General features: G+C 47.1%; 2 protein-coding genes across 3 annotated transcripts; both read left to right on the top strand.

Moving 5' to 3' along the window:
- Positions 1–922: 922 nt before the first annotated feature.
- Positions 923–13,858, top strand: HOXB9 (homeobox B9). Its single transcript, XM_085561749.1, has 2 exons — positions 923–3,303; positions 8,867–13,858. The coding sequence occupies exons 1-2, from the start codon at positions 2,919–2,921 to the stop codon at positions 9,100–9,102; spliced, it is 621 nt and encodes a 206-aa protein (XP_085417875.1). The 5' UTR covers positions 923–2,918; the 3' UTR covers positions 9,103–13,858.
- A 1,281-nt stretch (positions 13,859–15,139) lies between these two features.
- On the top strand, positions 15,140–22,276 carry HOXB8 (homeobox B8). 2 transcript variants are annotated; one of them, XM_021547494.2, is made up of 2 exons: positions 15,140–20,184; positions 20,938–22,276. In XM_021547494.2, the coding sequence occupies exons 1-2, from the start codon at positions 19,767–19,769 to the stop codon at positions 21,243–21,245; spliced, it is 726 nt and encodes a 241-aa protein (XP_021403169.1). In that variant the 5' UTR covers positions 15,140–19,766; the 3' UTR covers positions 21,246–22,276. The 2 variants fall into 2 exon arrangements, with proteins under 2 accessions (XP_021403169.1, XP_021403170.1); XM_021547495.3 differs by having other exon boundaries at positions 20,941–22,276.
- The last annotated feature ends 1,030 nt before the right edge of the window (positions 22,277–23,306 follow it).

Below are 23,306 nucleotides of genomic sequence, written 5' to 3' on the forward strand. Positions count from 1 at the left end.
CCTTTTTCCCAATTTTTATGCTTTTTTCCACCTTTTTTCCCTTTTTCCCCCTTTTCCCCTTTTTTCCCCCTTTTTTTCCCTTTTTTTTCCCTTCCCCCCCCTTTTTCCCTTTTTTTTCCTTTTTTCCCCCCTTTTCCCCTTTTTTCCCCTTTTTCCCTTTTTACCCCCTTCCCCCCCCTTTTTTCTCCTTTTTTCCCCTTTTCCCCATTTTTATCCTTTTTTTCCCCTTTTCCCCCTTTTCCCCTTTTTTCCCCCTTTTCCCCCTTTTTCCCCTTCCCCCCCTTTATTCCTTTTTTTTGTTTGTTTTTCCCCCCTTTTTCCCTTTTTCCCCCCTTTTTTCCCCCTTTATTCCTTTTTTCCCCTTTCCCCCCCTTTTTTCCCCTTTTTTCCCCCCTTTTTTCCCCTTTTTTTCCCCTTTATTTTCCCCTTTCCCCCCCTTTTATCCCCTTTTTTTCCCCTTTTCCCCCCTTTCCCCCCCTTTTTTTCCCCTTTATTTTCCCTTTCTCCCCCTTTTTTCCCCTTTTTTCCCCTTTTCCCCCTTTTTTTCCCCCTTTTTTTCCCCCCTTTATTTTCCCCTTTTCCCCCCTTTTTTCCCCTTTTTTCCCCTTTTTTTCCCTTTTTCCCCCTTTTTCCCCTTTTTTCCCTTTTTTTCCCCTTTTTTCCCCTTCCCCCCCTTTTTTCCCCTTTTTTTCCCCTTTATTTTCCCCTTTATTTTCCCCTTTCCCCCCCTTTTTTTCCCCTTTATTTTCCCCTTTATTTTCCCCTTTCCCCCCCTTTTTTTCCCCTTTATTTTCCCCTTTATTTTCCCCTTTCCCCCCCTTTTTTTCCCCTTTATTTTCCCCTTTCCCCCCCTTTTTTCCCCTTCCCCCCCCTTTTTCCCCTTTTTTTCCCCTTTTTCCCCTTTTTTTCCCCTTTTTTTCCCCTTTTTCCCCTTTTTCCCCTTTTTCCGGGCCATAAACCCGCGGCTGTAAACCCAAGCGTCGCCGCGAGTTTTCCGCAACTCCAATTGAAAGTTGGAGCGCTCGGGAACAAAAGCGCGGCGCTTTACGGGCCTCGTAAACTTCGGCAATTCCGCCGCTTTTCTCCGAATTTGGGTTTTTTAACCCATTTCCACCAACACCCCGCGGCGCTGGGCGCGCCCGGGGCTGCTCGCGATGGGAATAGGCGGCATTTTTTCCGCTGAAATGGTTAAAAATTCATATTTTACCCGGTTTTTTTTTGCTGTCGCATCTCTCCTCCCCACGCCGGACGCTTCATTTTTGACATCGGCCTCCCCAGCGCTCCAGGGCCAAAATTATTTCAATTTTCTTTCCAAAAAATGAGGGGTTTTTGCCCGGTTTTATGGCGCGGTGTGACCATAAAGAAATGACGGCCGTGAGGGGGATGGGGGCGGTTTGTGTTTATTTATTTTTAATTTTATTTTTAATTTTTTCCCTCTTTATTTTTAATTTTCCCTGTGTTTCTCCGCAGCCCGAAATGCCTTTTTTCTCTCCATTCCCCCGCGGCCGCTATTAAAGGCAAAACCGGCGCATCAGCATCTTCCCGGAGAAGGGGAAAAAAATAAATAAATAAAAAAATAAATTAAAAATTAAAAAAAAAAAAAAATCCCACCCCCACCCCCCCCACCCCTCCTTCCCGACCCCTCCCCGCCAGCAAAAAATGGGTGGGGACGAGTTCAAAAAAAGCGGAAAAATGCGAATATTCGCCGCGAGCCGCGCGGGGTTGGGGTTTTTCGGGCTGTAATTTATTTTTGATTTCTTTCCGTGCGCTCTGCGGCGCGGCACGGGCGCGGGGGGCGCGCACGGGGGCGGATGAGGGCGCGGCCGGCCCCGCGGCCCCGGTGATTTACGCGCTGCCGGAGCTTTATCAGCCCCGCCAAAGTTTCCGCGAGCAGTGCTGCGCCGGCCCCGCACGGCGCGCAGCGGCCGCGGGCAGAGCTCTGCTCCTCACAGCACTCCTCACTGGTTGCATTTCAGTTGAAATTATTTTTATTTTTAATTATTTTTATTTTTAATTAATCTTATTTTTAATTATTTTATTTTAATTTTTTATTTGATTATTTAATTTTTATTTTTATTTTTATTTTTATTTTTATTATTTTTATTTTTATTTTTTTTTATTTTATTTTTATTATTTTTATTTTTATTTTTATTTTTATTTTTATTTTTATTTTTATTTTTATTTTTATTTTTATTTTTAAATTTTATTTTTATTCTTAAATTTAATTTTAAATTTTAAATTTTAATTTTAATATTTTTTAATTTTATTCTTATTTTTTATTTTATTATTTTATTATTTATTTTTATTTCATTTTAAACTTTATTACTTTATCTTATTTTCTCGCTTCATTTCCCACTTCAATTTTTTTTCCAGTCTATTTTTTCCTTTTCCTTTTCCTTTTCCTTTTCCTTTTCCTTTTCCTTTTCCTTTTCCTTTTCCTTTTCCTTTTCCTTTTCCTTTTCCTTTTCCTTTTCCTTTTCCTTTTCCTTTTCCTTTTCCCTTTATCTTTCCTGTTATCTTTTTCGCTCTGATTTTTTTACTTCCATTTGTTTTCACTTCACTTTCTCCTCGCGTTTTTTTCATTTCATTTTTCCTTCCCTTTTTCTCCTTCCATTTCTTAATTTATTTCATTTCTTCCTTTCCTTTCCTCCTTTCATTTCCCCATTTCACTTCTTCACTTTCTCCTCTCGTCATTCCATTTCTTCATTTCATTTTCTCCTTTCATTTCTTCCTTTCACGTCCTCACTCCATCCCTTCATTCCATTTCCTCCTTCCATCCTTTATTTCTTTTTCAACTTCACTTTATTATCCCCCCCCGTTTAATTTTTTTTTTAAATTTACTTTTTTTTCCCAATTTTATTTTTTAATTACCGCTCACCATTCCCCCCCCGCCGCCGCTGGCTAGATGATGCCCCACGATGTCCATTCCCGGCACGCTCAGCAATTACTACGTCGACTCCCTGATAAGCCCCGAGAGCGCCGATTCCCCTTCCCCTAAATTCGCGGGCGGAACTTACGCGGCGCCGCGGGCCGAGCCGCCGGACTTCCCCTCGTGCAGCTTCCAGCCCAAGGGCTCCGCGTTCTCCGCGCCCTGGCCGCCCGCCGGCCCCGCGCCCTTCGCGCCCTACGCGCCCGCGGCCGGCTCCGCGCGGGGCTGGCCCGAGCCCGTTCCGCCGGGCCCCGCGGCCCAGCCCGCGGCCAAGAGCCGCGCCTTCGGCCCCGCCGGCTCCGCGCCCCTTCCGAGCGCCTTCGAGGACCGTAAAGCCGCGGGAGGAAGCGCGGACAAAGAGCGCGGAGATCAAAGTAAGTGCGGAGAGCGCCCAGGGGGCGGAGGAGCCATAAAGGGAAGAATCCCAGGAAGGAATCCAAGGAAAGCCAAGGAAAAGCGCGGAGGGGTGAACCGCGGGGCGCGGGCAGGAAGGGGCGCGGCGCGGGGGTGGATTAAAGCCCGCGGAGCGCCCGCGGAGCGCAAGGACGAGGAGAGGAGAGGAGAGAGGAGAGAGGAGAGAGGAGAGAGGCGCGAGCTGCGCAGCGGCGCCGGCATGGAGAGGAGGAAGCGGCGCGGAGGGAAAGGGAGGAAAGGGGGAGGAAAGGGGGAGGAAATGGGGGGGAAATGGGGGGAAAATGGGGAGGAAAGGGGGAGTAAAGGGGGAGAAAATGGGGGAGTAAATACGGAGTAAAGGGGGAGAAAATGGGGGAGTAAATAGGGAGTAAAGGGGGAGAAAATGGGGGGGAATGGGGAGGAAAGGGGGAGGAAAGGGGGGGGAAATGGGGAGAAAATGGGGGGGAAATGGGGAGTAAAGGGGGAGGAAAGGGGGAGAAAATGGGGGGAAAATGGGGGGGAAATGGGGAGGAAAGGGGGAGAAAATGGGGGAGTAAAGGGGGAGAAAATGGGGGGGAAATGGGGGGGAAATGGGGAGAAAATGGGGGAGAAAATGGGGGAGTAAATAGGGAGTAAAGGGGGAGAAAATGGGGGAGTAAATAGGGAGTAAAGGGGGAGAAAATGGGGGGGAATGGGGAGGAAAGGGGGAGGAAAGGGGGGGAAATGGGGAGAAAATGGGGGGGAAATGGGGAGTAAAGGGGGAGGAAAGGGGGAGGAAATGGGGGGGAAATGGGGAGAAAATGGGGAGGAAAGGGGGAGGAAAGGGGGAGTAAAGGAGGGGGAAAGGGGGAGAAAATGGGGGAAAATGGGGAGGAAAGGGGGAGGAAATGGGGAGAAAATGGGGGGAAAATGGGGGAGTAAAGGGGGAGGAAATGGGGGGAATGGGGGAATAAAGGGGGAGAAAATGGGGAGGAAAGGGGAAGGAAAGGGGGAGAAAATGGGGGGTAAATTGGGAGAAAATGGGGGGAAAATGGGGGAGTAAAGGGGGAGGAAATGGGGAGGAAAGGGGGAGGAAATGGGGGGAAAATGGGGGAATAAAGGGGGAGGAAATGGGAGAAAAAGGGGAGTAAATGGAGGGGGAAAGGAGAAAAAAGGGGAGGAAATAGAGGGGGAAAGGGGAGCAAAGGGGGAGTAAAGGGGGAGTAAATGGGGGGAAAAGGGGGGAAAAGCGGAGTGAATGGGGGAGTAAATGGGGAATAATTGGAGGGGGGAAGGGGAGGAAATGAGGGGAAAAAAGGGGGAAATGGGGAGAAAAAGGGGAGTAAAGGATGAGTAAAGAGGGAGGAAATGGGGGAAAGGGGAGGAAATGGGGGGAAAAGGGGAAAAAAGGGGAGTAAAGGGGGAAAAATCGGGAGAAAAAGGGGAAATGGGGAGGTAAAGGGAAGTAGAAGGGGAAAAAAAGGGGAGGAAAAGGGAAGAAAATGGGGAGAAAAAGAGGATTAAAAGGGGAGATAAAGTGGAGAAAAAGAGAGGTAAAAGGGGAGAAGAAGGGGAGTAAAAGGGGAGTAAATCTACGCGGCCGCGGGCGGAGGGGTGGCGGGCAGCGCGGAGAGCGAGAGAGAAAAAGGGGAGGAAAAAAAGGGGAAAAAGAGAAAAAATCACCAGGAAAAGTTCAGCGGGGGAAGGAGAGAGAGAGAGAAAAAGGAGGGAAAAAAGGGGAAAAAGAGGAAAAATCACCAGGAAAAGTTCAGCGGGGGAAGGAGAGAGAGAGAGAAAAAGGAGGGAAAAAAGGGGAAAAAAGAGGAAAAATCACCAGGAAAAGTTCAGCGGGACCCGCGGAGGTTCCGCGGCTTTCCCGGCGCGGAGGGTTCATTTAATTGTGCTGTTAATTGTTCGTTCATTAACGCGAGTATTTCAAAGTCGCGCTCTTTCCCTGGCTTAAAAAAACAAAAACAAGTGGAGAAGGAGGGAGGGGGTGTTTGAAGTTAATTAGGTTTTATATCAGCTTTTATATCAGTTTTATATCAGCTTTTATATCAGTTTTATATCAGCTTTTATATCAGTTTTATACCAGTTTTATATCGGTTTTTATTCGTAATTTACCCACATCGGGGAGACTGTTCAACTCCAGCTTTTTCCGCTTGAAATTTATATTTAAAATAATACCAAGGATTCGTTCAGGGGACATTTAAGGCTACCGAGAATGGTATTAATATAATAATAATAATAATTATTATTTTTAATGATAATATTTGGCTCGGAGGGAGGAGCGGCCGTCACCTCCCGCTGGCGCCGCTTTCCGCTGGAAGTGACCCCGGAGCGCGGCGGCCTCGGCTTCACCCTCCCGGAAATTTATTTTCCATTAAAAAATCAAAATTTCCAACCTGGCAGAGCAGCAGCGCCCGGCCGGGGCGAAATTCCCATTTTTCCCCCTTTAAATTCACTTTTTTTCCCCATTAAAAACACAGATCATCCGCTTTTTCCCCCATTAAAAATACAGAATATTCACTTTTATCCCCATTAAAAATACAGAATATTCTCTTTTTTCCCCGTTAAAAACACCGAATATTCTCTGCCCCCCTCGCGATTTCCTCCCGCGCTCTTGCGGGGCGTTCTGGTGGCGTTTTTATGATTTTTTTAATTTCCTTTTAATTTCTTTTCTTGTTCCCCTCTCATTGAGCTCGCCCGCAGACACAAAAAGAAAAGCGCTTTTCTCTGGTGCCGGGCAGAGCTCCAGAACAAACTCCCGGCGGGCGGTGAGCGGTGGGGGAAATAAAACACCCGAAAATTCAACATTGTGGAAGTTTTCTCCCAAAAAAAACATCATTAAAGCCGCCGGCGTGGGCGCGCTGCAGTTTTTTATTTAGATAATAATTTAATTTCGAGCTGGCATTCCACAGCGAGTCCCGCTTCCGATTTCCCCATTTTAACTTTTGTTTTTTATTTTCAATTTGTTTCCCCCTAATGAATCCATGCCTGGAAGCCGTTAAATTATTTTCAAGGGGGAAAAAAAAAGTAAATAAAAAGAAAAAAAAAATAGAAAATGAAAATAAAAATAAAAATAAAAAATAATAATAAACTAAAACTAAAATTAAAACTAAAACTAAAATTAAAAATAAAAAATATAAATATAAATATAAATATATAAAATAAAATAAAATTAAATTAAATTAAAATAAACTTAAACTATTAATAAAATAAAAATAAAAATAAAAATAAAAATAAAAATAAAAATATAAAAATATAAAAATAAAAATAAAGATGTGCCAGGACCTCTCCCCATTCTCTTTCCTGCTCGGGGATTTGTGAGTGGCGAAGAAATGGAAAAATTCCGCCTAAAATCCATTTTAACAACCCCGAAGCCGCGGATGGAAGCGCTGCCATTAAGGGCCGGGCAGCGATGAAAAATATCAATTATGAGCAGCTTTCCTGCCTTGAATAATTAATTCCGCAGATCCCATCAAGGCAATTAGCGCAGGAAGCGGCCGCGCGAAATTCGGAAGGGGCGGAGCTTGCGCGGGGAATGCGCGGGGGCGGTTCCGTGCTTTTATTGGCTGCAATATTCCATATTCGGGATTTTGGGGGATTTTGGGGCGTGCGGGTTTCCAGCGCCGCGGGAATTGCGGGAAGGTTCCCGATATTTGCATATAATTAGCGAAAATCCAATTAGCGCCCCAAAGCGGCTTCGGCCTCTGCCGGCGGGGTGGGATCTGCTCCCAAAATTTCCTGCATCCTTCCCGTCCCCCATGGAAAAAAATCCCGAATTTTTATTTTTGCCGCCGTTCCCTCGCAGCTTCTCCCACCCGCGAGCGTGGCTTTATTTATTTATAATTTTTTTTATTTATTTATTCTTTTTAGTTTTAATTTATTTTTTAATTTTTAATATTTTTATTTTTATTTTTATTTTTATTTTTGGCAGCCAACGGCCTCGGGGTGACGCTGCAGACCCGGCGGCAGCTCCCGGGGATGTTTCTGGCAGCCGGGAGCGATTTTTGGCCAGATTGAACCCAAAAAACTTTAAAAAAATAAAAATTTGTCAGGATTTATCCAGGAAAAGCCCCCCGGGTCTCCCCTCCCCCCGTGCCGGCTCTGGAGCGGCAAATCCGGGAAAACGGGGGGAAAAACGGGAATTTTGGGGTTGGGTTTTTGATGGGATGTGGGGCGATGGGGGGGCTGGGACGGGACCCCAAAAACCCGGGTGAGACCCCAAAACCAGCAGAAATTCACCCCAAAAACCCCGGGGCGAGACCCCAAAACCAGCAGAAATTCACCCCAAAAAACCCGGGTGAGACCCCAAAACCAACAGAAATTCACCCCAAAAACCCCGGGGCGAGATCCCAAAAGCTTCAGGGTGCTCCCAAAACCCCAGAAATTCACCCCAAACCCCAGAAATTCCCCCAAAACTCCAGTAATTCCCCCAAATCCCAGAAATTCTCCCCAAACCCCAGAAATTCTCCCCAAATCCCAGAAATTCACCCCAAACCCCAGAAATTCTCCCCAAATCCCAGAAATTCCCCCAAAATCCCCAGAAATTCCCCCAAAATCCCCAGAAATTCCCCCAAATCCCAGAAATTCCCCCAAAATCCCCAGAAATTCCCCCAAATCCCAGAAATTCCCCCCAAATCCCCAGAAATTCCCCCCAACTCCCAGAAATTCCCCCAAAATTCCAAAAATTCATCCCAAATCCCAGAAATTTCCCCAAAATCCCCGGAATTTCACCCCAAATCCCAGAAATTCCCCCAAACCCCCAGAAATTGCCCCAAACTCTCCGGGCTTCGCCCCAAAACCCCAAATTTGGGATTTGGGTTCGGCCCCCCCCGCCCCGGGCGGGATTTTCCTGCGGCCTCGTCCCCTCCAGGTGATTTTTGGGGATTTTTGGGGAGTTTTGGGGTTTGTTTTTTGGTTGGTTTTCTTTTCTTTTCTTTTCTCTTTTCTTTTCTTTTCTTTTCTTTTCTTTTCTTTTCTTTTCTTTTCTTTTCTTTTCTTTTCTTTTCTTTTCTTTTCTTTTCTTTTCTTTTCTTTTTTCTTTTCTTTTTTCTTTTCCCTTCCCTTCCCTTCCCTTCCCTTCCCTTCCCTTCCCTTCCCTTCCCTTCCCTTCCCTTCCCTTCCCTTCCCTTCCCTTCCCTTCCCTTTTATTTTTATTTATTTTAATTTATTTTATTTTATTTCACTTCATTTCATTTCATTTCATTTTTCATTTTTTTTTTACTTTATTTTACTTTTTTTATTTTTTTTTATTTTATTTACTTTTTTAATTTTTATTTTTTTTTTACTTTATTTTATTTTACTTACTTTATCTTGTTTTATCTTGTTTTATTTTATTTTATCTCCTTTTCCTTTATCTCCTTTTACTTTACCCCCTTTTCCTTTATCTCCTTTTACTTTACCTCTTTTTCTTTTATCTCCTTTTACTTTACCCCCTTTTCCTTCCCTCCATCTCCACGCCATTTTATTCCCTTTTCTCTTCCCTCCTTTCATTCCTTCCCCCACCCCTCCAATACCCTTTTCCCGATTTCCGCTCATTTTCCCTTTCCCGGCCCGCAGGCCCCGCGGCGGCGGGCTGGCTGACGGCGCGCTCGGCGCGCAAGAAGCGCTGCCCGTACAGCAAATTCCAGACGCTGGAGCTGGAGAAGGAATTCCTGTTCAACATGTACCTGAGCCGCGAGCGGCGGCTGGAGGTGGCGCGGCTGCTGAGCCTGAGCGAGCGCCAGGTCAAGATCTGGTTCCAGAACCGCCGCATGAAGATGAAGAAGATGAGCCGCGAGCAGCCCAAGGAGTGAGCGCGGCCCGCGGCGCGGATTCGCCGCAAAGCGCCCCAAAAGCGGCGCCGGATCCATTGTTCCATCTGAAATTTGGGTTATTTCCATTTAAAAATCTCTTTTCTTCCTCTGGTGTAACTGAGCCCAAAGCGCAGCTCCTCTTTGGGATGAGAGGAGAGAAGGGCACAGCCCCCAAATCTCCGATTTTTCCTCCAAAAGCAGCGCCGGATCCACTGCTCCGTCTGAAATTCGGGTGATTTCAGTTTAAAATTCATTTCTGTTCCTCTGCTCTGACTCAGCCCAAAGCACAGCTCCTCTTTGGGATGAGAGGAGACAAGGGCAGCACTCCCAAATCTCCGATTTTTCCTCCAAAAGCAGCGCCGGATCCATTGTTCCATCTGAAATTCGGGTGATTTCAGTTTAAAATTCATTTCTGTTCCTCTGCTGTGACTGAGCCCAAAGCGCAGCTCCTCTTTGGGATGAGAGGAGAGAAGGGCAGCGCTCCCAAATCTCCGATTTTTTCTCCAAACCGCCCCAAAAGCAGCGCCGGATCCGCTGTTCCATCTGAAATTTGGGTGATTTCAGTTTAAAATTCATTTCTGTTCCTCTGCTGTGACTGAGCCCAAAGCGCAGCTCCTCTTTGGGGCAAGGAATGAGCAGGACAAGGAATGAGGGAAAGAGCCCCAGATCTCAGATTTTTCCTGCAAAGCACCCCAAAAGCGGCGCCGGATCCACTGCTCCGTCTGAAATTTGGGTGATTTCCGTTTAAAATTCATTTTTGTTCATCTGCTGTGACTGAGCCCAAAGCGCAGCTCCTCTTTGGGATGAGAGGAGAGAAGGGCAGTGCTCCCAAATCTCCGATTTTTTCTCCAAACCGCCCCAAAAGCAGCGCCGGATCCACTGCTCCATCTGAAATTTGGGTGATTTCCGTTTAAAATTCATTTCTGTTCGTCTGGTGTAACTGAGCCCAAAGCGCAGCTCCTCTTTGGGGCAAGGAATGAGAGAAGGGCAGCGCTCCCAAATCTCCGACTTTTCCTCCAAACCACCCCAAAAGCAGCACCGGATCCGCTGTTCCATCTGAAATTTGGGTTATTTCCATTTAAAATTCTCTTTTCTTCCTCTGGTGTAACTGAGCCCAAAGCTCAGCTCCTCGGTAGGGCAAAGAATGAGAGGAGAGAAGGGCAGCGCTCCCAAATCTCCGATTTTTCCTGCAAACCGCCCAAAAGCAGCGCCAGATCCTGCTCTCAACACCAGCTCCGCTGTTCCGTCTGAAATTTGGGTTATTTCCATTTAAAATTCTCTTTTCTTCCTCTGCTGTAACTCAGCCCAAAGCGCAGCTCGTCTTCGGGGTGAGGAATGAGACAGGACAGAAAGGCAGCGCCCCCAAATCTCCGATTTTTTCTCCAAACTGCCCCAAAAGCAGCGCCAGATGATGCCCCGAGTCCCAGCTCTGCTCTTCCCTTGGAAATTTGGGTTATTCCATTTTTAAAATAATTTTTCTTCTGGTGCAACTCAGCCCAAAGCGCAGCTCCTCTTTGGGGCAAGGAATGAGCAGGACAAGGAATGAGAGAAGGGCAGCGCCCCCAAATCTCCGATTTTTTCTCCCAAAGCAGCGCCGGATCCTGCCCTCAATGCCAGCTCCGCTGTTCCATCTGAAATTTGGGTTATTCCCATTTAAAATCCATTTTTGTTCATCTGGTGCAACTCAGCCCAAAGCTCAGCTCCCATTTTAGGCCAGGAATGAGCAGGGCAAGGAGTGAGGCACAAACCCAAATCTCCGATTTTTCCTGCAAACCGCCCCAAAAGTGGCGCCGGATCCACCGTTCCCTCTGAAATTTGGGTTATTTCCATTTAAAATTCATTTTTCTTCTGCTGCTGTAAGTCAGCCCAAAGCGCAGCTCGTCTTTGGGGCAAGGAATGAGAGGAGAGAGCGTCAGAGCCCCCAAATCTCCGATTTTTTCCCCAAAAGCAGCACCAGATCCTCCTCCCAGTCTCAGCTCTGCTGTTCCATCTGAAATTTGGATTATTTCCATTTTTTAATATCATTTTTCTTCTTCTGGTGCCCCCCAGCCCAAAGCGCAGCTCATTTTTGGGGTAAGGAATGAGAGAAGGGCAGCGCCCCCAAATCTCGGATTTTTTCCTCCAAACCGCCCCAAAAAGCGGCGCCAGATCCTCCCCCCAGTCCCTGCTCCTCTTTTCCATCCCAATTTTTGTTTATTTTCATTTTTTAATCCCTTTTCCTCCTCTAGTGCCACCCAGCCCAAAGCGCAGCTCCTCTTTGGGGTTAATTTCTTTTTCCTTTTTCCTTTTTCCCTTTTATCCTTTTTTTTCCTCCTTTTTTTCCCCCTCCCCAGTGCCGGAACAATTTTTCCCCTTTTAAATTTGATTTTTTTCCCCCCACAAAAAAGCAAACCCAAAAATCCGGCCCCAAAGAGGCAGCACCGAACCTCGCCGTTCTTTCCACGCAAGGACAAAGATTTAATTTAATTTAATTTAATTTCTTTTTTTCCACCCCAAACCCTCCCAGACGCTTTAATTAAACTCCTGCAAGACAGACATTCATTAACGCTCAACTTTAATTACTCCCAACGAATCATTTCCAACTCCAGCCCGGGGTGGCCGCGCCTTGACAGCCCAAATTTGGGGTTCCCCCCTTTTTTTTCCCCCTCGTTATTTCAATTTTTTACCTCGGTTTACAACGCAAAATTTGCATTATTTCAATTATTCCACAGGGTTTGGATCCCGGCCACACTTTGGGAGGAAATTGGGACTTGGAGGAAAAGTTTTTTGGGGCAGAACTGCCGGATTTTGGGTTTTTTTGTGCTGGGAAGAAGAAAAAGAAAAAAAGAGAGGGGAGAGAGAGGAGGGAGTGAGGGGCGCTCCCCGAGCCTTGGAAATTTTAGGAGAAAAAATAAAATTTTAGGAGAAAAAATAAAGGGGCGGAAGGACCCCTGCCAACTTCTCCCGAACTTTTTAGCCGAGAGGAAGAGCGGGATTTTCTAGTTTAAAAATAAAAAAGAAAAAGAAAAAAAAAAAGAAAAAAGAAAAAAGACAAGAAAAGCACACACACAAAAAAAATTCAAAATAAACTACCTTGGAGGAGCTTTCAGGGAGGGGCCGGCCGCTCTTAGCGCTCGATATTTATAATTTATTGAGGATTTTGGGACTTTTTTTTGTTGTTTTTTTTTTTTTTTTCCTGGAGCTGCTGCAGAGATGAAAGCGCCAACCCCAGCCCGGCTTTTTTAAAATTGAAATGTTAATTTTTATTTTCTTTTCTCCCCCCTCGCCTTTTGCAGGGGCGGCCCGGGGGGTTTTTGGCCGCCGCCAGCGCGGATTTCTCCGCGGCTCCATCCTCATGGTCAGCCCGGAGCGGCCGCGGGGCCCGCGGGGATTTTGGGGTTTTTCTCTCTGTGAGGACGATTTTGGGGTGATGGGGAGGGAGGGAGGGCGGGGAGGGTTTAGTTCGTGACCCGTGGTTCGTGCTCGTGTTTCTCTCGGTGTCTCCGCTGTGTTTCCGTTGCTGAATTCCCCTTTTGAAATATTTTTTCGATTTTAAAGTAATTTTTTTTTTCCCCCAAGCGTTCTGCACTCGGTAGCGGCTGGAAAAACCCGAAAAAAAAAAAAGAAAAAAAAAATCGAAATAAACTTTCCTCGCTCGCCTCGTGCGCGGAGTTTGTGCGTTCGGCTTTTCGAGGAGATCCCGACGGGGAGAGGGAGGGGAAAAAAGAGAAAAAAATTCATTTTTTGCTGCAGTTTATCTGCGGGAACCAGCGCAAATTCCGCCCCCGGTCCTCGCCCCGGCCCCGATTTTATCGGCGGAGCGGGCGCGGCTCTGCGCGGCAGCGATAACGGAGATTTGCATTTTTGGGAACAGCTCCTGCTTTTTTTATGGTTTTTCTTCCTTTTTTCCCCTCCGCCATCCCGAGATAAAACCCGAGGAGCTGCGCTGAAATTTCCGCCGCTCCAAACCCTCTTCGAAAGGGTTAAAAAACCCCAAAAAACCCCCAAAAATCCAAATTATCTCCCCCGTTTGACAAGAAAGCAGAGCCAGAGGCTTTAAAAAAAAATCCCCAGAAAATTATTTGGGGTTTTTTGGGTTTAAATTTTGGGATTTTCTCGTGTCGAACTTTCCCATCCCGAAGCGGCTCGAGGGGGGTTCCCAAATTTAACCCCTCTGCTGCCGGAGGGAGCTCAGCGCCGCCGAACTTCGCTCCGGGTTTAAAAACCCAGCGGGGAAAAAAAAATTCAATTTTTGAGGCGTTTTGAGCTGCGGGCAGCGGGAGGATTTCTCGAAATGCTGATTTATTTAAAAAACAGCATTAAAAAAAGCGAATAAATGAAATAAAAAGGGTGGGAAGCGAAGCTTGAGCTGGGCGGGATTTTTCCAGGCTGCTTTGGTTCTCCTCGAGGACGGGCGAATCCTTCTCCCCGAGAGGCCGGATTTGCCAAAATCCTCGTTTCTTTTTAATTTCCACGAGTTCCTCGATGTTTTCTTGAGACCCCATCGGCCGCCGGGATTTAGGAGCGGATTTTTCTCACTTTCCTTAGAGTTGTGCTAAAGAGCAGATATTTTTAAGATGACGATTCTGAGGTTCTTTTGGAAATAGAATTGAAGATGTTAGCTGATTTTATTAGGAAATACTCTTAAAAGAAATAAAAAAAATTAAATTAAAGGGGAAAAAGTGTTGGGAAATTTTGTTTTCTGTAGCATCAGCCCGGGTGTATTTTCCAGAGATGTTTTAATGCTCCAGAATAAAAATGGATTTTAGAACAACGAGCAGCGCTGTCCTTGTGTCCCACCGCTTCACCCGAAATCCCGGGATTATTCCCGCCGCGTTTCCCTGATTTTTTGGGGGGGTTTAGGTTACCCAAAATCAGCCCAGAAAATGGAAATAAATAATTCCACTCCCGAGCCGCGAGGGTTTGCGGGGTCCCTCCCGCACTTGCTGCGCTTCTGAATTTTTATTTTTCAGCTCATTTTCAGTTCTGAGCCCCGAGGTTCTGAATTTCCAGCCGCGTTTCTCCTCCGCTCGCGGTTTTTTTTTTATTTATGGCTTTTATTTCTTATTTTTGGAGATTTCATCTCCTGATTCCCGCCTCAGCCTGAGCTTGGAAAAGGCTCAGCGTGGGATTTTCTGCCTCTCCTCGCTTCATTCCCCTCTCGCCCAAGGAAAAGCTTGGCCTGAGAAGATTAAAAAAACACCCAAAAAACACCCAAAAATCTAAAAAACCCCAAAAATCTCAAAAAAACCCAAAAAGCCCAGCGGGACGAGCCCACCCCGCTCTCCCCACTCGGCGTCACCTCAGGTTTGACACGCGGCTCCTTTTTCCAAGAGCGATTCCTGCGATTCCCTCCCGAAATTCGTTTGCTCACGAAGCAACGCGAGTGCCTGGAAAGTGGGTTTATATTAAAAAATATATATTAAATTAAAATACTTTTTTAAAAAAGCACAAAATCCCCGCCGGGTCCTGCTCAGCCCCGCAGGAAACAGGTAGCGAGAAATAAAAGCCAGAATCTCTCTCCCACTAATTTTGAACATAATGGGCCGCTCTAAAGGGCAATATTTCACTTCTTAAGGGGAAAAAAAAGGGAAAAAGAATTTAAAAAAATCCTTTCTTTGGGGCAGCTCTGAAAAGAAAACAAAAGAAGAAGGAAGAATTTTGGAGCTTACAGAGGGAAGGGAGAGAAAGGGAAGGAACTTGTCATAAAAGAAGGAAAATTCAGTGCAGTGCGCTGCAATAAAAGAATATGACCGCTATAAAACTTTATAGGGTATAAATTTCTGAAGGTTAAGGAACTGAGCGGCTGTAAAGGAAACAGTGCAAGAAAACTTTCAGGAACTCCTAAATTACTCCAACGACTTGGGAATGCGGGGAAGCCCAGCGCGTAACAGCTCGGGCGTTGCTGCCTCACTCGCGAGGTTCCCCTCTTTTTTCTTTTCTTTTTCTTTTCTTTTTCTTTTTCTTTTTCTTTTCTTTTTCTTTTCTTTTTCTTTTTTTTTTTTTATTTTCCTATTATTTTTCTTTTCTTTTTCTTTTTTTTTTTTTTTTTCCTGAGGGAGTGGGCAACCCAAAAAAAAATCAGCATTGGGGGTGAAAAAAAAAAAAGAAAATGTGGGGAGGGACTTTTGCTAATTTATTCTTCTCTTGCAGATGCCGTGAAAATCCAGCGCTCGGGATGATTCCCTTTGTTCTTTTTTTGTGTGTGTGTGTGTTTCCTTTTTTTTTCCACCCTTTTTTTTGGTCCCTTTCAAGCAATTCCAGGCCTGCACACAACAACAACAACGCCGCGCACAGAGGCACCCCCAGCGCTCGCACACTCGAAGTTCTGGCGAGACGTCTGGGCTGGGGAAGCTCTTTATGACTTTACAGCCCCGGCCTTGTCCCCCCTTCGCCTCCCGGGCAGCAGAATGACCAATTGTTTAGTCTCGGAATTTGAAACAATAGCGCGTTTCAAAAGCGAGCCCGCTTCGCCTCTTTTATTTTTTATTTTTTTATCTTTTTATTGCCGCACTTTGAGAAAACTCCAGCGCGGCGAGGCAAAGAGGCGCCCCCCAAAAAAATCCTTCTCCTTTCCCTCCTCCTTTCCTCCCTCGCCTCCTTTTCTTGTTGCATTTTTCAAGCTGGTTTATGCTCCCAGCGAGGAGCGCCATTCCTGATTTTGGTGTTTTTTCCCCTTTTTTGGGGTTTTTCCCCACCCCGGCCAGGGACGCTGCGCTGCAGTTCCGCGCGCGGCCGCGAGGTGGCGCCGTTGCTCCACGCTAGAGGCGCCCCCTGGGCGCGAACACCTTGATTCCATTAGGTAAAATATTGGGTTAATTATCGCTATTTTGCCCATTTTATAGCTCGCATCGCCGCTTTTTTTTGGATCGAGGGTAAATTATGTGACGCCGGGAAGGGGAAAAACACCGCGGCAACGCGGCGGCAGAGCTGCGGGGAGAGGTGGGGCGCGCATCTCTCCGAAATGTTCGTTTAAAAAGCGAATAAAAAAGCGCCGGTTTTGTTTTCTGCGGGTCTGGAGGTGGGAGGACAGCTGAAATTACCCCGAGCCCGCAGATTTACGTTTGCAGGGCTTGAAAAATAAAAAAAAGAGAGCAGCTAGAAGATTTCGGGGAGAAAGGGACCAGCAGAACCGGGACAATATTTTTCCCCTCGGCCATTAGGATGATCTGCGCTTTCCCCGCTCGATATTTTATGTGTTTTATAATCCCAGTCACCGCAGAAAAAAAAAAAAAAGATAAAATAAAAGAAAAAAACTACTCAACCATGCATTAAACCAAGAGCATTTGTTTTTTTAGAAGTTGAACCACTCATTTCTGGTGTGGCTGCCCCATCTTTTGGCAGTGCCGATGCTCTTCGCTTGAATTCTTCACTTTAACAGCTTCAGAATTTTTTTTTTTTTTTAATGCCACAAGCGAGTAAATTAACCCAAAATGCTCTTAAACCACCGCGCTTTGGGGTACAAATAAATGCACCCCTGATGCGGCAGCAATAACGTCAACTTTTAACTCCACCAGCTCACTTTGATTTTGGCCTTTGATTCCTCAGAATTACGAGGCAAAAATTTACTCCGATGTTGTAATTCTTCCGCCACAAACGGCGGCAATAATTTCAAGATGGGTTTTCTTTCAAATTGGTATAAACGGGTTTTTTCCTGACTGAGAATTGCTCCCCAGTTCCACCAGAAACCGCTCCCGTCGCTCCCAAAAATCAAGATTTTGGGTGAGGGCGGAACAATTCAAACCCACACGCAGCCGCGCAGGGTGGGAAATCTTCTTTTAAGAGGCAAAGTTTCGGCATCTCCAGGCTCCGTTTCAACGCCAGGGCGAGAAATACGAGCGCAAACAGAAATAAATGAGGGGAATGAAGAAAAATCTCGCCCCTGTGCATTCGGCGCGAGGCGGAACTTGAGGTTTAGCAGGGAAAGGATTTGAGGCTCTTTCGGGTTATTTTTAATTTTTTTTTTCCCCCTTTCCTTATGAATTCCTAATAAATCTTCCCTCCGCTGGGTATTTATAAATTACCTCGCTCCGACACCCACCCCGCGCACTCGCTCGCTTTTCCCTGCAATGGAAACATTTTCCTTTCATCGGGACCCCGAGCGCGGTGATTTAGGATCAGCCTCGGATTTCTGGGGCACCGCGGAGCTCCCGCCGCATCCCCGCCTTCCAATTATTATGATTATTATTATTTCTTTTTCATCAAAACCCTCATTCCCAACCGCAACTTCCCGGCCTCCGCCAATTCCTGCTCTTTTCGCCCTTCCCAAAGTTCAGCGGAGGAAACTTCGGCCGGGAAATCGCTTTCCTCGATTCCGCTGGAATTTTTTTTCTCCCCCCTTTGAATATTCCAGCATCCCCAGGCCGGGCTGCGGGGCTCTGTTTACTTCCCTGCACCATTTTCGGGGCTTTTTATGTGGCGAGATGAAACCCAAATCTGCTCAATCGGCAATAAAAGTGGGGAGAAAAAAGAAAATGTTAACTCGTCTTTTTAGAGGGGCGAAAAGAGCCTTAATTATACCGCTGCAAGTACTCCAGCAGCAATAATTACCCGAAAAGGCTCTTAGGCTCGGCTGGAATTATCCCTCCACAAAATAAAGGAAGCGTATTTACTTCCATTATTTCTCTAAGGATGGGTTTAAAGTTTTATTCCGTTGCTATCTTTGTTTTCTTTCTCGCTCTCTCTTCCTTTCTGCCTTCCTTCTCTCCTTGCCTTTCCCCCCTGATCATTTTAGGGCGGATTTTTAATTTTTTTTTTTTTAACCAAGGTAGAAAACCCAAAATATTTCAACTTTTCCCTCTTTTTTCGTGCGGTGGAGGTTGAATTTGTCCCTCAGCTGGAGGAGGACACCTCCTAAAATTCACTTTTCTCGCCTCCAGCCCCGCTCAGGCGGAGGCGATGGGGAAGCAGCAGAAACCCAGGCGGGGCAAAGCGGGGGAAAAATTCCAAAACTGAGGTGGAAAAGAGAGGACGGGAGGCAGAAAAAGCTGGAAAATCCAGCTGGGATTGCTGGGGGGCTCTGGAGGGGCCGGGGCAGCGCTCGGGCTGGGAGGGTTCGGAGTCGTTATTAACTGAGGAACGTCTGGGTAATATTTGCTGAGTGCGAGAAATGAATTTCCAAATCTACCCCCTGTGTGTTCCGGCGGTGGAAAATTGCAGCGCTGGCATCCGAGGGGCAACTTTGGCTCCGCTGTTGCCGAATGCCAATAAAAGAGAAAAGCTTCTCCCTCCTCTCTCCCCATCCCCCCGCGCTTGCCCTGGGAAGAAGAAGGGGAAAATGTGAAATAAAAAGAATGAAATAAAGAAATGGAAGTCCTGGGGGCTCGGTGGGCTCGGGATTTTCTGCTCTGGGGGTGAGCAGAGCCTCAATATTTGGAGTTTGGAGTCATCCCCGAGCGCGTCTCCTGGTGAGGAGGAGGAGGAGGAGGAAGAGGAGGAGGAGGCAGCGAGGGCGAGCGGCGCAAAGTCGCTGTTGCAGCTGAAAAACTCGCCGGTTTTAATTCGATATTGCCACCTCCGCGTCTGGCCGCGGCCGCGGAAGGCTCCGCTGGAAAGCTCCGCTGCCAGCGGCGGAGGAGCGGACTCGTAAAAGCCGAGCGGCTTTTATGGAGTGCGGCATAAACAACAACAACATCCCCGGCTTTATGGCGTTTTATAGTTTGTTAAACAGTTTACAGCCTTTTTTGGGGCTATTACAAACGCAATTCCCTTCATGCGATAGTTAAACCTTTATCAATAATAAGGAAATTGATCATTAAAATGTTAAATATGACTACCTCGTTTGTTTTAAAATATGTTTAGGATAAGAAGCTGTATGATTTGATAACTTGTATTAAAATACCAATTACATTTATAGGACCTTTTAAAACTGGTAGCAATTAAATCGTGTTCTTTTACAGTTTTCCAAAGCGACCCTGACATTTAAAAAGGCTAAAACTGCCTCGTTAAAATTTTGAAATTAACGACTGCGAGCGCTCCTCTTTAATTTTCCAACACTCCCCAAAAATCAATCTTTTGGGTGGTCTAGGTACGTGATTTGTTGTGAGGCGAGCGATATCTCATTAATGGGGGTAGTTAAACATATTTAATCCGTATATTCACCCCACCTCCTTCTCCCTTCCCCTCTCCTCCCTCCCTCTCTCTCTCGCTCGCTCCCCCTGCTCGCTTTTCCTTCTTTATTCTCCCACACTCTTCCTTTCACAATCATGCGGTGCAGAGTCCGTGTGGAGTAAGGAGAAGCCAATAGGATGAGGTTTTGGTAATAGATGCAAATGATCATGAAAAGACACTGCAAAATATGAAACAACTCATTTGCGCTGAAGTAAATCACTGAAAACTGTTTATGAACTGGCATCTCTTCTTGGAAATGTAAAGCGAGAACTCTTTAAGTGGCGATTTTTTTTTTTTTTTTAGGGGTGGGGGGGGAGGAAAGAATTCAATATCATGCAGGCTTAGAGTTTTGATTATATCCTCCTTTTATATTCCTGGAAATCACAAACTGTCGTTGCTTAGCATCTTAGCGCTTTCTTTTTTTGCTAATAGATTCTCGCGGTCTGGTTTGTCGTGAGGGTGATTTTTTTTTTTTAATTTTTTTAAATTTTTTTTTCCTCCCGCTGCTTTAAAAAAAAAAAAAACAACAACAACGGGAAAAAAAAAAAAACCAACAACCTCTTATTGAAATTAAAATGAGCTCCTATTTTGTCAACTCACTCTTCTCCAAATACAAAACCGGCGACTCCCTGCGCCCCAATTACTATGACTGTGGGTTCGCTCAGGAGCTCGGGGGCAGACCCACCGTGGTGTACGGCCCCAGCGCGGGGGGCACCTTCCAGCACCCGCCCCAAATCCAGGAGTTCTACCACGGCGCCTCGTCGCTCTCCAGCTCCCCGTACCAGCAGAACCCGTGCGCCGTGGCGTGCCACGGCGAGCCGGCCAACTTCTACGGCTACGAGCCGCTGCAGCGGCAGAGCCTGTTCGGCGGCCAGGAGCCCGAGCTGCTGCCCTACGCCGACTGCAAGCTCGCCGCCGGCGGCCTCGAGGAGGCGGAGAGCTCGGAGCAGAGCCCTTCTCCCACGCAGCTCTTCCCCTGGATGCGCCCGCAAGGTGAGGCGAGAGCGGCGAGCGGCGCCCCGGAGCAGCCCCAGCTCCCCCCAAACCCGCCACCCCCTCGGCTTTTCTCTTTTTCTTTTTCTTTTCGGCGTTTTGCTTTCTCTGCCCCTCCTTTGCTGCCTTTCTTTCTCTCGCTGCCTTTTTCTCGCCCCCGGTGACTGTATTTTAGTGCTTTATGGGGGTAAACTTTTGCACTTGTAAATTGCTTTATAGTTTAATTACCCTGAAGGAGACCTTTTCTTCTGGGGGCTGAGCGAGCCGGGCTTTCTGTGGAAGGAAGCGTCCTTAAAGTTTATGGCACTTTTATAGCCTTAAAAAGCCCCTTCATTTTTGTTTGCCGTTCGACTGGGGCTCTCGGCCGCGCTGCCGCCTCTCTGCGGGCCGCAGCCTTTTATTTATTTTCATTTTTTGCTGCTTTTTGGGGGTTTTCCCGGGCCGGGCTGCGCTGTTGTTGTGCTGGGGGTGATAATCGGTGTGCAAAGCGCAGCTCCGGCCGGGCTGCTGGGGTGGGCTGAGGGTGACCGACCCCCCCTCTCCCTTTTCCCTCTCCCCTTTTCCTTCCCTTCCCCTGCCACCATCGCCCTTTTCCCTCTGAACCGTCTCCCCCTCGCCCTCCTGCCTTCCCGCGGGGTTTTTTGGGGGGTTTTGCGAGTTGTTTGCGCCTCTCCCCGAGCCTGGTTTATGTTTCTCTCAACCTCCTTCTCCTTTCCGCCCCTTCTCTCCCACCCAACCTTTGCCATCCCCCAGCAGCCGCCGGACGCAGGAGGGGGAGGCAAACCTACAGCCGCTACCAGACGCTGGAACTGGAGAAGGAATTTCTATTTAATCCCTACCTGACCCGCAAACGGAGGATCGAGGTCTCGCATGCCCTGGGATTGACAGAGAGGCAGGTCAAAATCTGGTTCCAGAACAGGAGGATGAAATGGAAAAAGGAGAACAACAAAGACAAGTTTCCCAGCAGCAAATGCGAGCAGGAAGAACTGGAAAAACAGAAAATGGAAAGAGCGCAGGAGGTGGACGAGGAAGGGGAAGCACAGAAGGCGGACAAGAAATAAAGGGAATTTTGAGGACTGAAAGGCAAGCGCTGCTGGGGTGGAGGAGCCCCCGAGCCCCGCGTTAATGAGAGTTGCTGTAAGGGAGGGGTGGGGGTGGTGGTCGGGGGGGGGGGGGGGGGCACACGACAAAAACAACAAACCAGGAAAACAAAGCGTAGAAAAGAGAAAAAAGGGGAAGCAGGAAAAAAAAAAAAAAGAAAAAAAACCACAAAAAAATCCCTTTTATTGCTGTAAAACAATATAGCTGTAAGCGCCACTTTCCCGATTATCCTTTGACACAATGAGCAGAGCGCGGGAGGCTCCGGCAGCTCCCGGCTGCCTTTTGCCAGTTATTAACTAGCGGTAGTGTAACGCAATAGCTTCTGTAAAACATGACTGTGAAATTCTCTCTCTGTCTTTCTCTCTGTCTCTCTCTTCTTTCCGGGGGCGCGGGGGGTGGGGTGGTTAACATAGCTTTCAGCGCTAGAGGAGTTCTGTGAGATTACATTTGTGCACTTTTTTATTTTATTTTATTATTATTTTTATTTTAATTTGGATGTTTAGTTCCTTATTTCCCATCCTTTTTGTTGTCGTCGTTGTTGTTGTTATTGTGGTTTATCTGTATGTACTGGAGGTAGCTATTGAGACAAGCATCCCAACAACATGAAACTGCCTATTTATGCTATAGTTATCTCTCTCTTCACTTTCCCCTCCTCTTCTTTGCCTTGGTTAGTTGGGGTTTTTCCTTTTTTTTTTTTTTTTTTAACACAATTTTTCAATGTCTCTTCCATAAGAAAAAAAAAGGGGAAAAAAGAAAAAAAAATGCAAAAAAAAAAAAAAAGCGTTTTTCTTTCCTTTAGTTAGCATGCGCACAGTGAAGCAAGTTGTAAAGTGATCTTTAGGTTAACTGTGAAAAAGAATGTATACTGTATACGTGAATTACTTTATTGGGGGAACTAATGCTATATTTTGTTGTTCTTTCACCACTTTGTTCTATTGTCTAAACCTGGAAGCGGCGGAAGAAAAGTTACAATAAAGTTTACAAGCGAGAATTCCGTGACATCATTCCTTTCGCCCTGCTCCGCTTCCTCCAGGACCGCTGGGATAGAAAGGAAATTAAAAAGTCAATTTGTGCACCACCGAAAATAAAAGGCAAAACCTCGGCCGGGCTCGGAGCTGCTGCCGGGCCGGGGCCGAGGGGAGGGGAAGGGCCCGGGGCAGCCGCGCTGCCTCCCGCTCCTCTTCCTCCCGCTCCTCTTCCTCCTGCTCCCTTCCTCCTGATCCTCTTCCTCCTGTTCCCTTCCTCCTGTTCCCTTCCTCCCGCTCCTCTTCCTCCTGCTCCCTTCCTCCTGATCCTCTTCCTCCTGTTCCCTTCCTCCCGCTCCTCTTCCTCCTGTTCCCTTCCTCCCGCTCCTCTTCCTCCTGATCCTCTTCCTCCTGTTCCTCTTCCTCCTGCTCCTCTTCCTCCTGTTCCCTTCCTCCCGCTCGTCTTCCTCCTGCTCCTCTTCCTCCTGTTCCCTTCCTTCTGCTCCCTTCCTCCTGCTCCTCTTCTTCCTTCTCTTCCTCCTTCCCTTCCTCCTTCCCTTCCTCCTGCTCCTTTTCCTCCTTATCCTCTTCCTCCTGCTCCTCTGCCTCCCACTCCTCTTCCTCCTGCTCCCTTCCTCCTGTTCCCTTCCTCCTTCTCTTCCTCCCGCTCCTCTTCCTCCTGTTCCCTTCTTCCTGCTCCTCTTCCTCCTGCTCCTCTTCCTCCTTCTCTTCTTCCTCCTGTTCCTTTCCTTCTCCTCTTCCTCCTTCTCCTCTTCCTCCTCTTCCCTTCCTCCTTCTCCCCTTCCTCTTTCTCTTCCTCCTGTTCCCTTCCTCCTGCTCCTCTTCCTCCTTCTCTTCTTCCTCCTCTTCCTTTCCTTCTTCTCCTCTTCCTCCTGTTCCCTTCCTCCTGTTCCCTTCCTCCTGTTCCCTTCCTCCTGCTCCTCTTCCTCCTCCTCCCTTCCTCCTTCTTCCCTTCCTCCTTCTCTTCCTCCTGCTCCTTTCCCTCCTGTTCCCTTCCTCCTCTTCCATTCCTCCTCCTCTTCCTCCTGCTCCTCT

This window comes from Lonchura striata, chromosome 27 (assembly GCF_050655825.1).
Source record: "Lonchura striata isolate lonStrDom1 chromosome 27, ASM5065582v1, whole genome shotgun sequence".
In the NCBI taxonomy this organism is placed as follows: domain Eukaryota; kingdom Metazoa; phylum Chordata; class Aves; order Passeriformes; family Estrildidae; genus Lonchura; species Lonchura striata.

Coding starts and splice junctions, on each gene's coding strand:
- HOXB9 (XM_085561749.1), top strand. CDS start 2,919: ATGTCCATTCCCGGCACGCTCAGCAATTACTACGTCGACTCCCTGATA. Junction 3,304..8,866: donor CAAAGAGCGCGGAGATCAAA/GTAAGTGCGGAG, acceptor CCCGGCCCGCAG/GCCCCGCGGCGGCGGGCTGG.
- HOXB8 (XM_021547494.2), top strand. CDS start 19,767: ATGAGCTCCTATTTTGTCAACTCACTCTTCTCCAAATACAAAACCGGC. Junction 20,185..20,937: donor CCCCTGGATGCGCCCGCAAG/GTGAGGCGAGAG, acceptor GCCATCCCCCAG/CAGCCGCCGGACGCAGGAGG.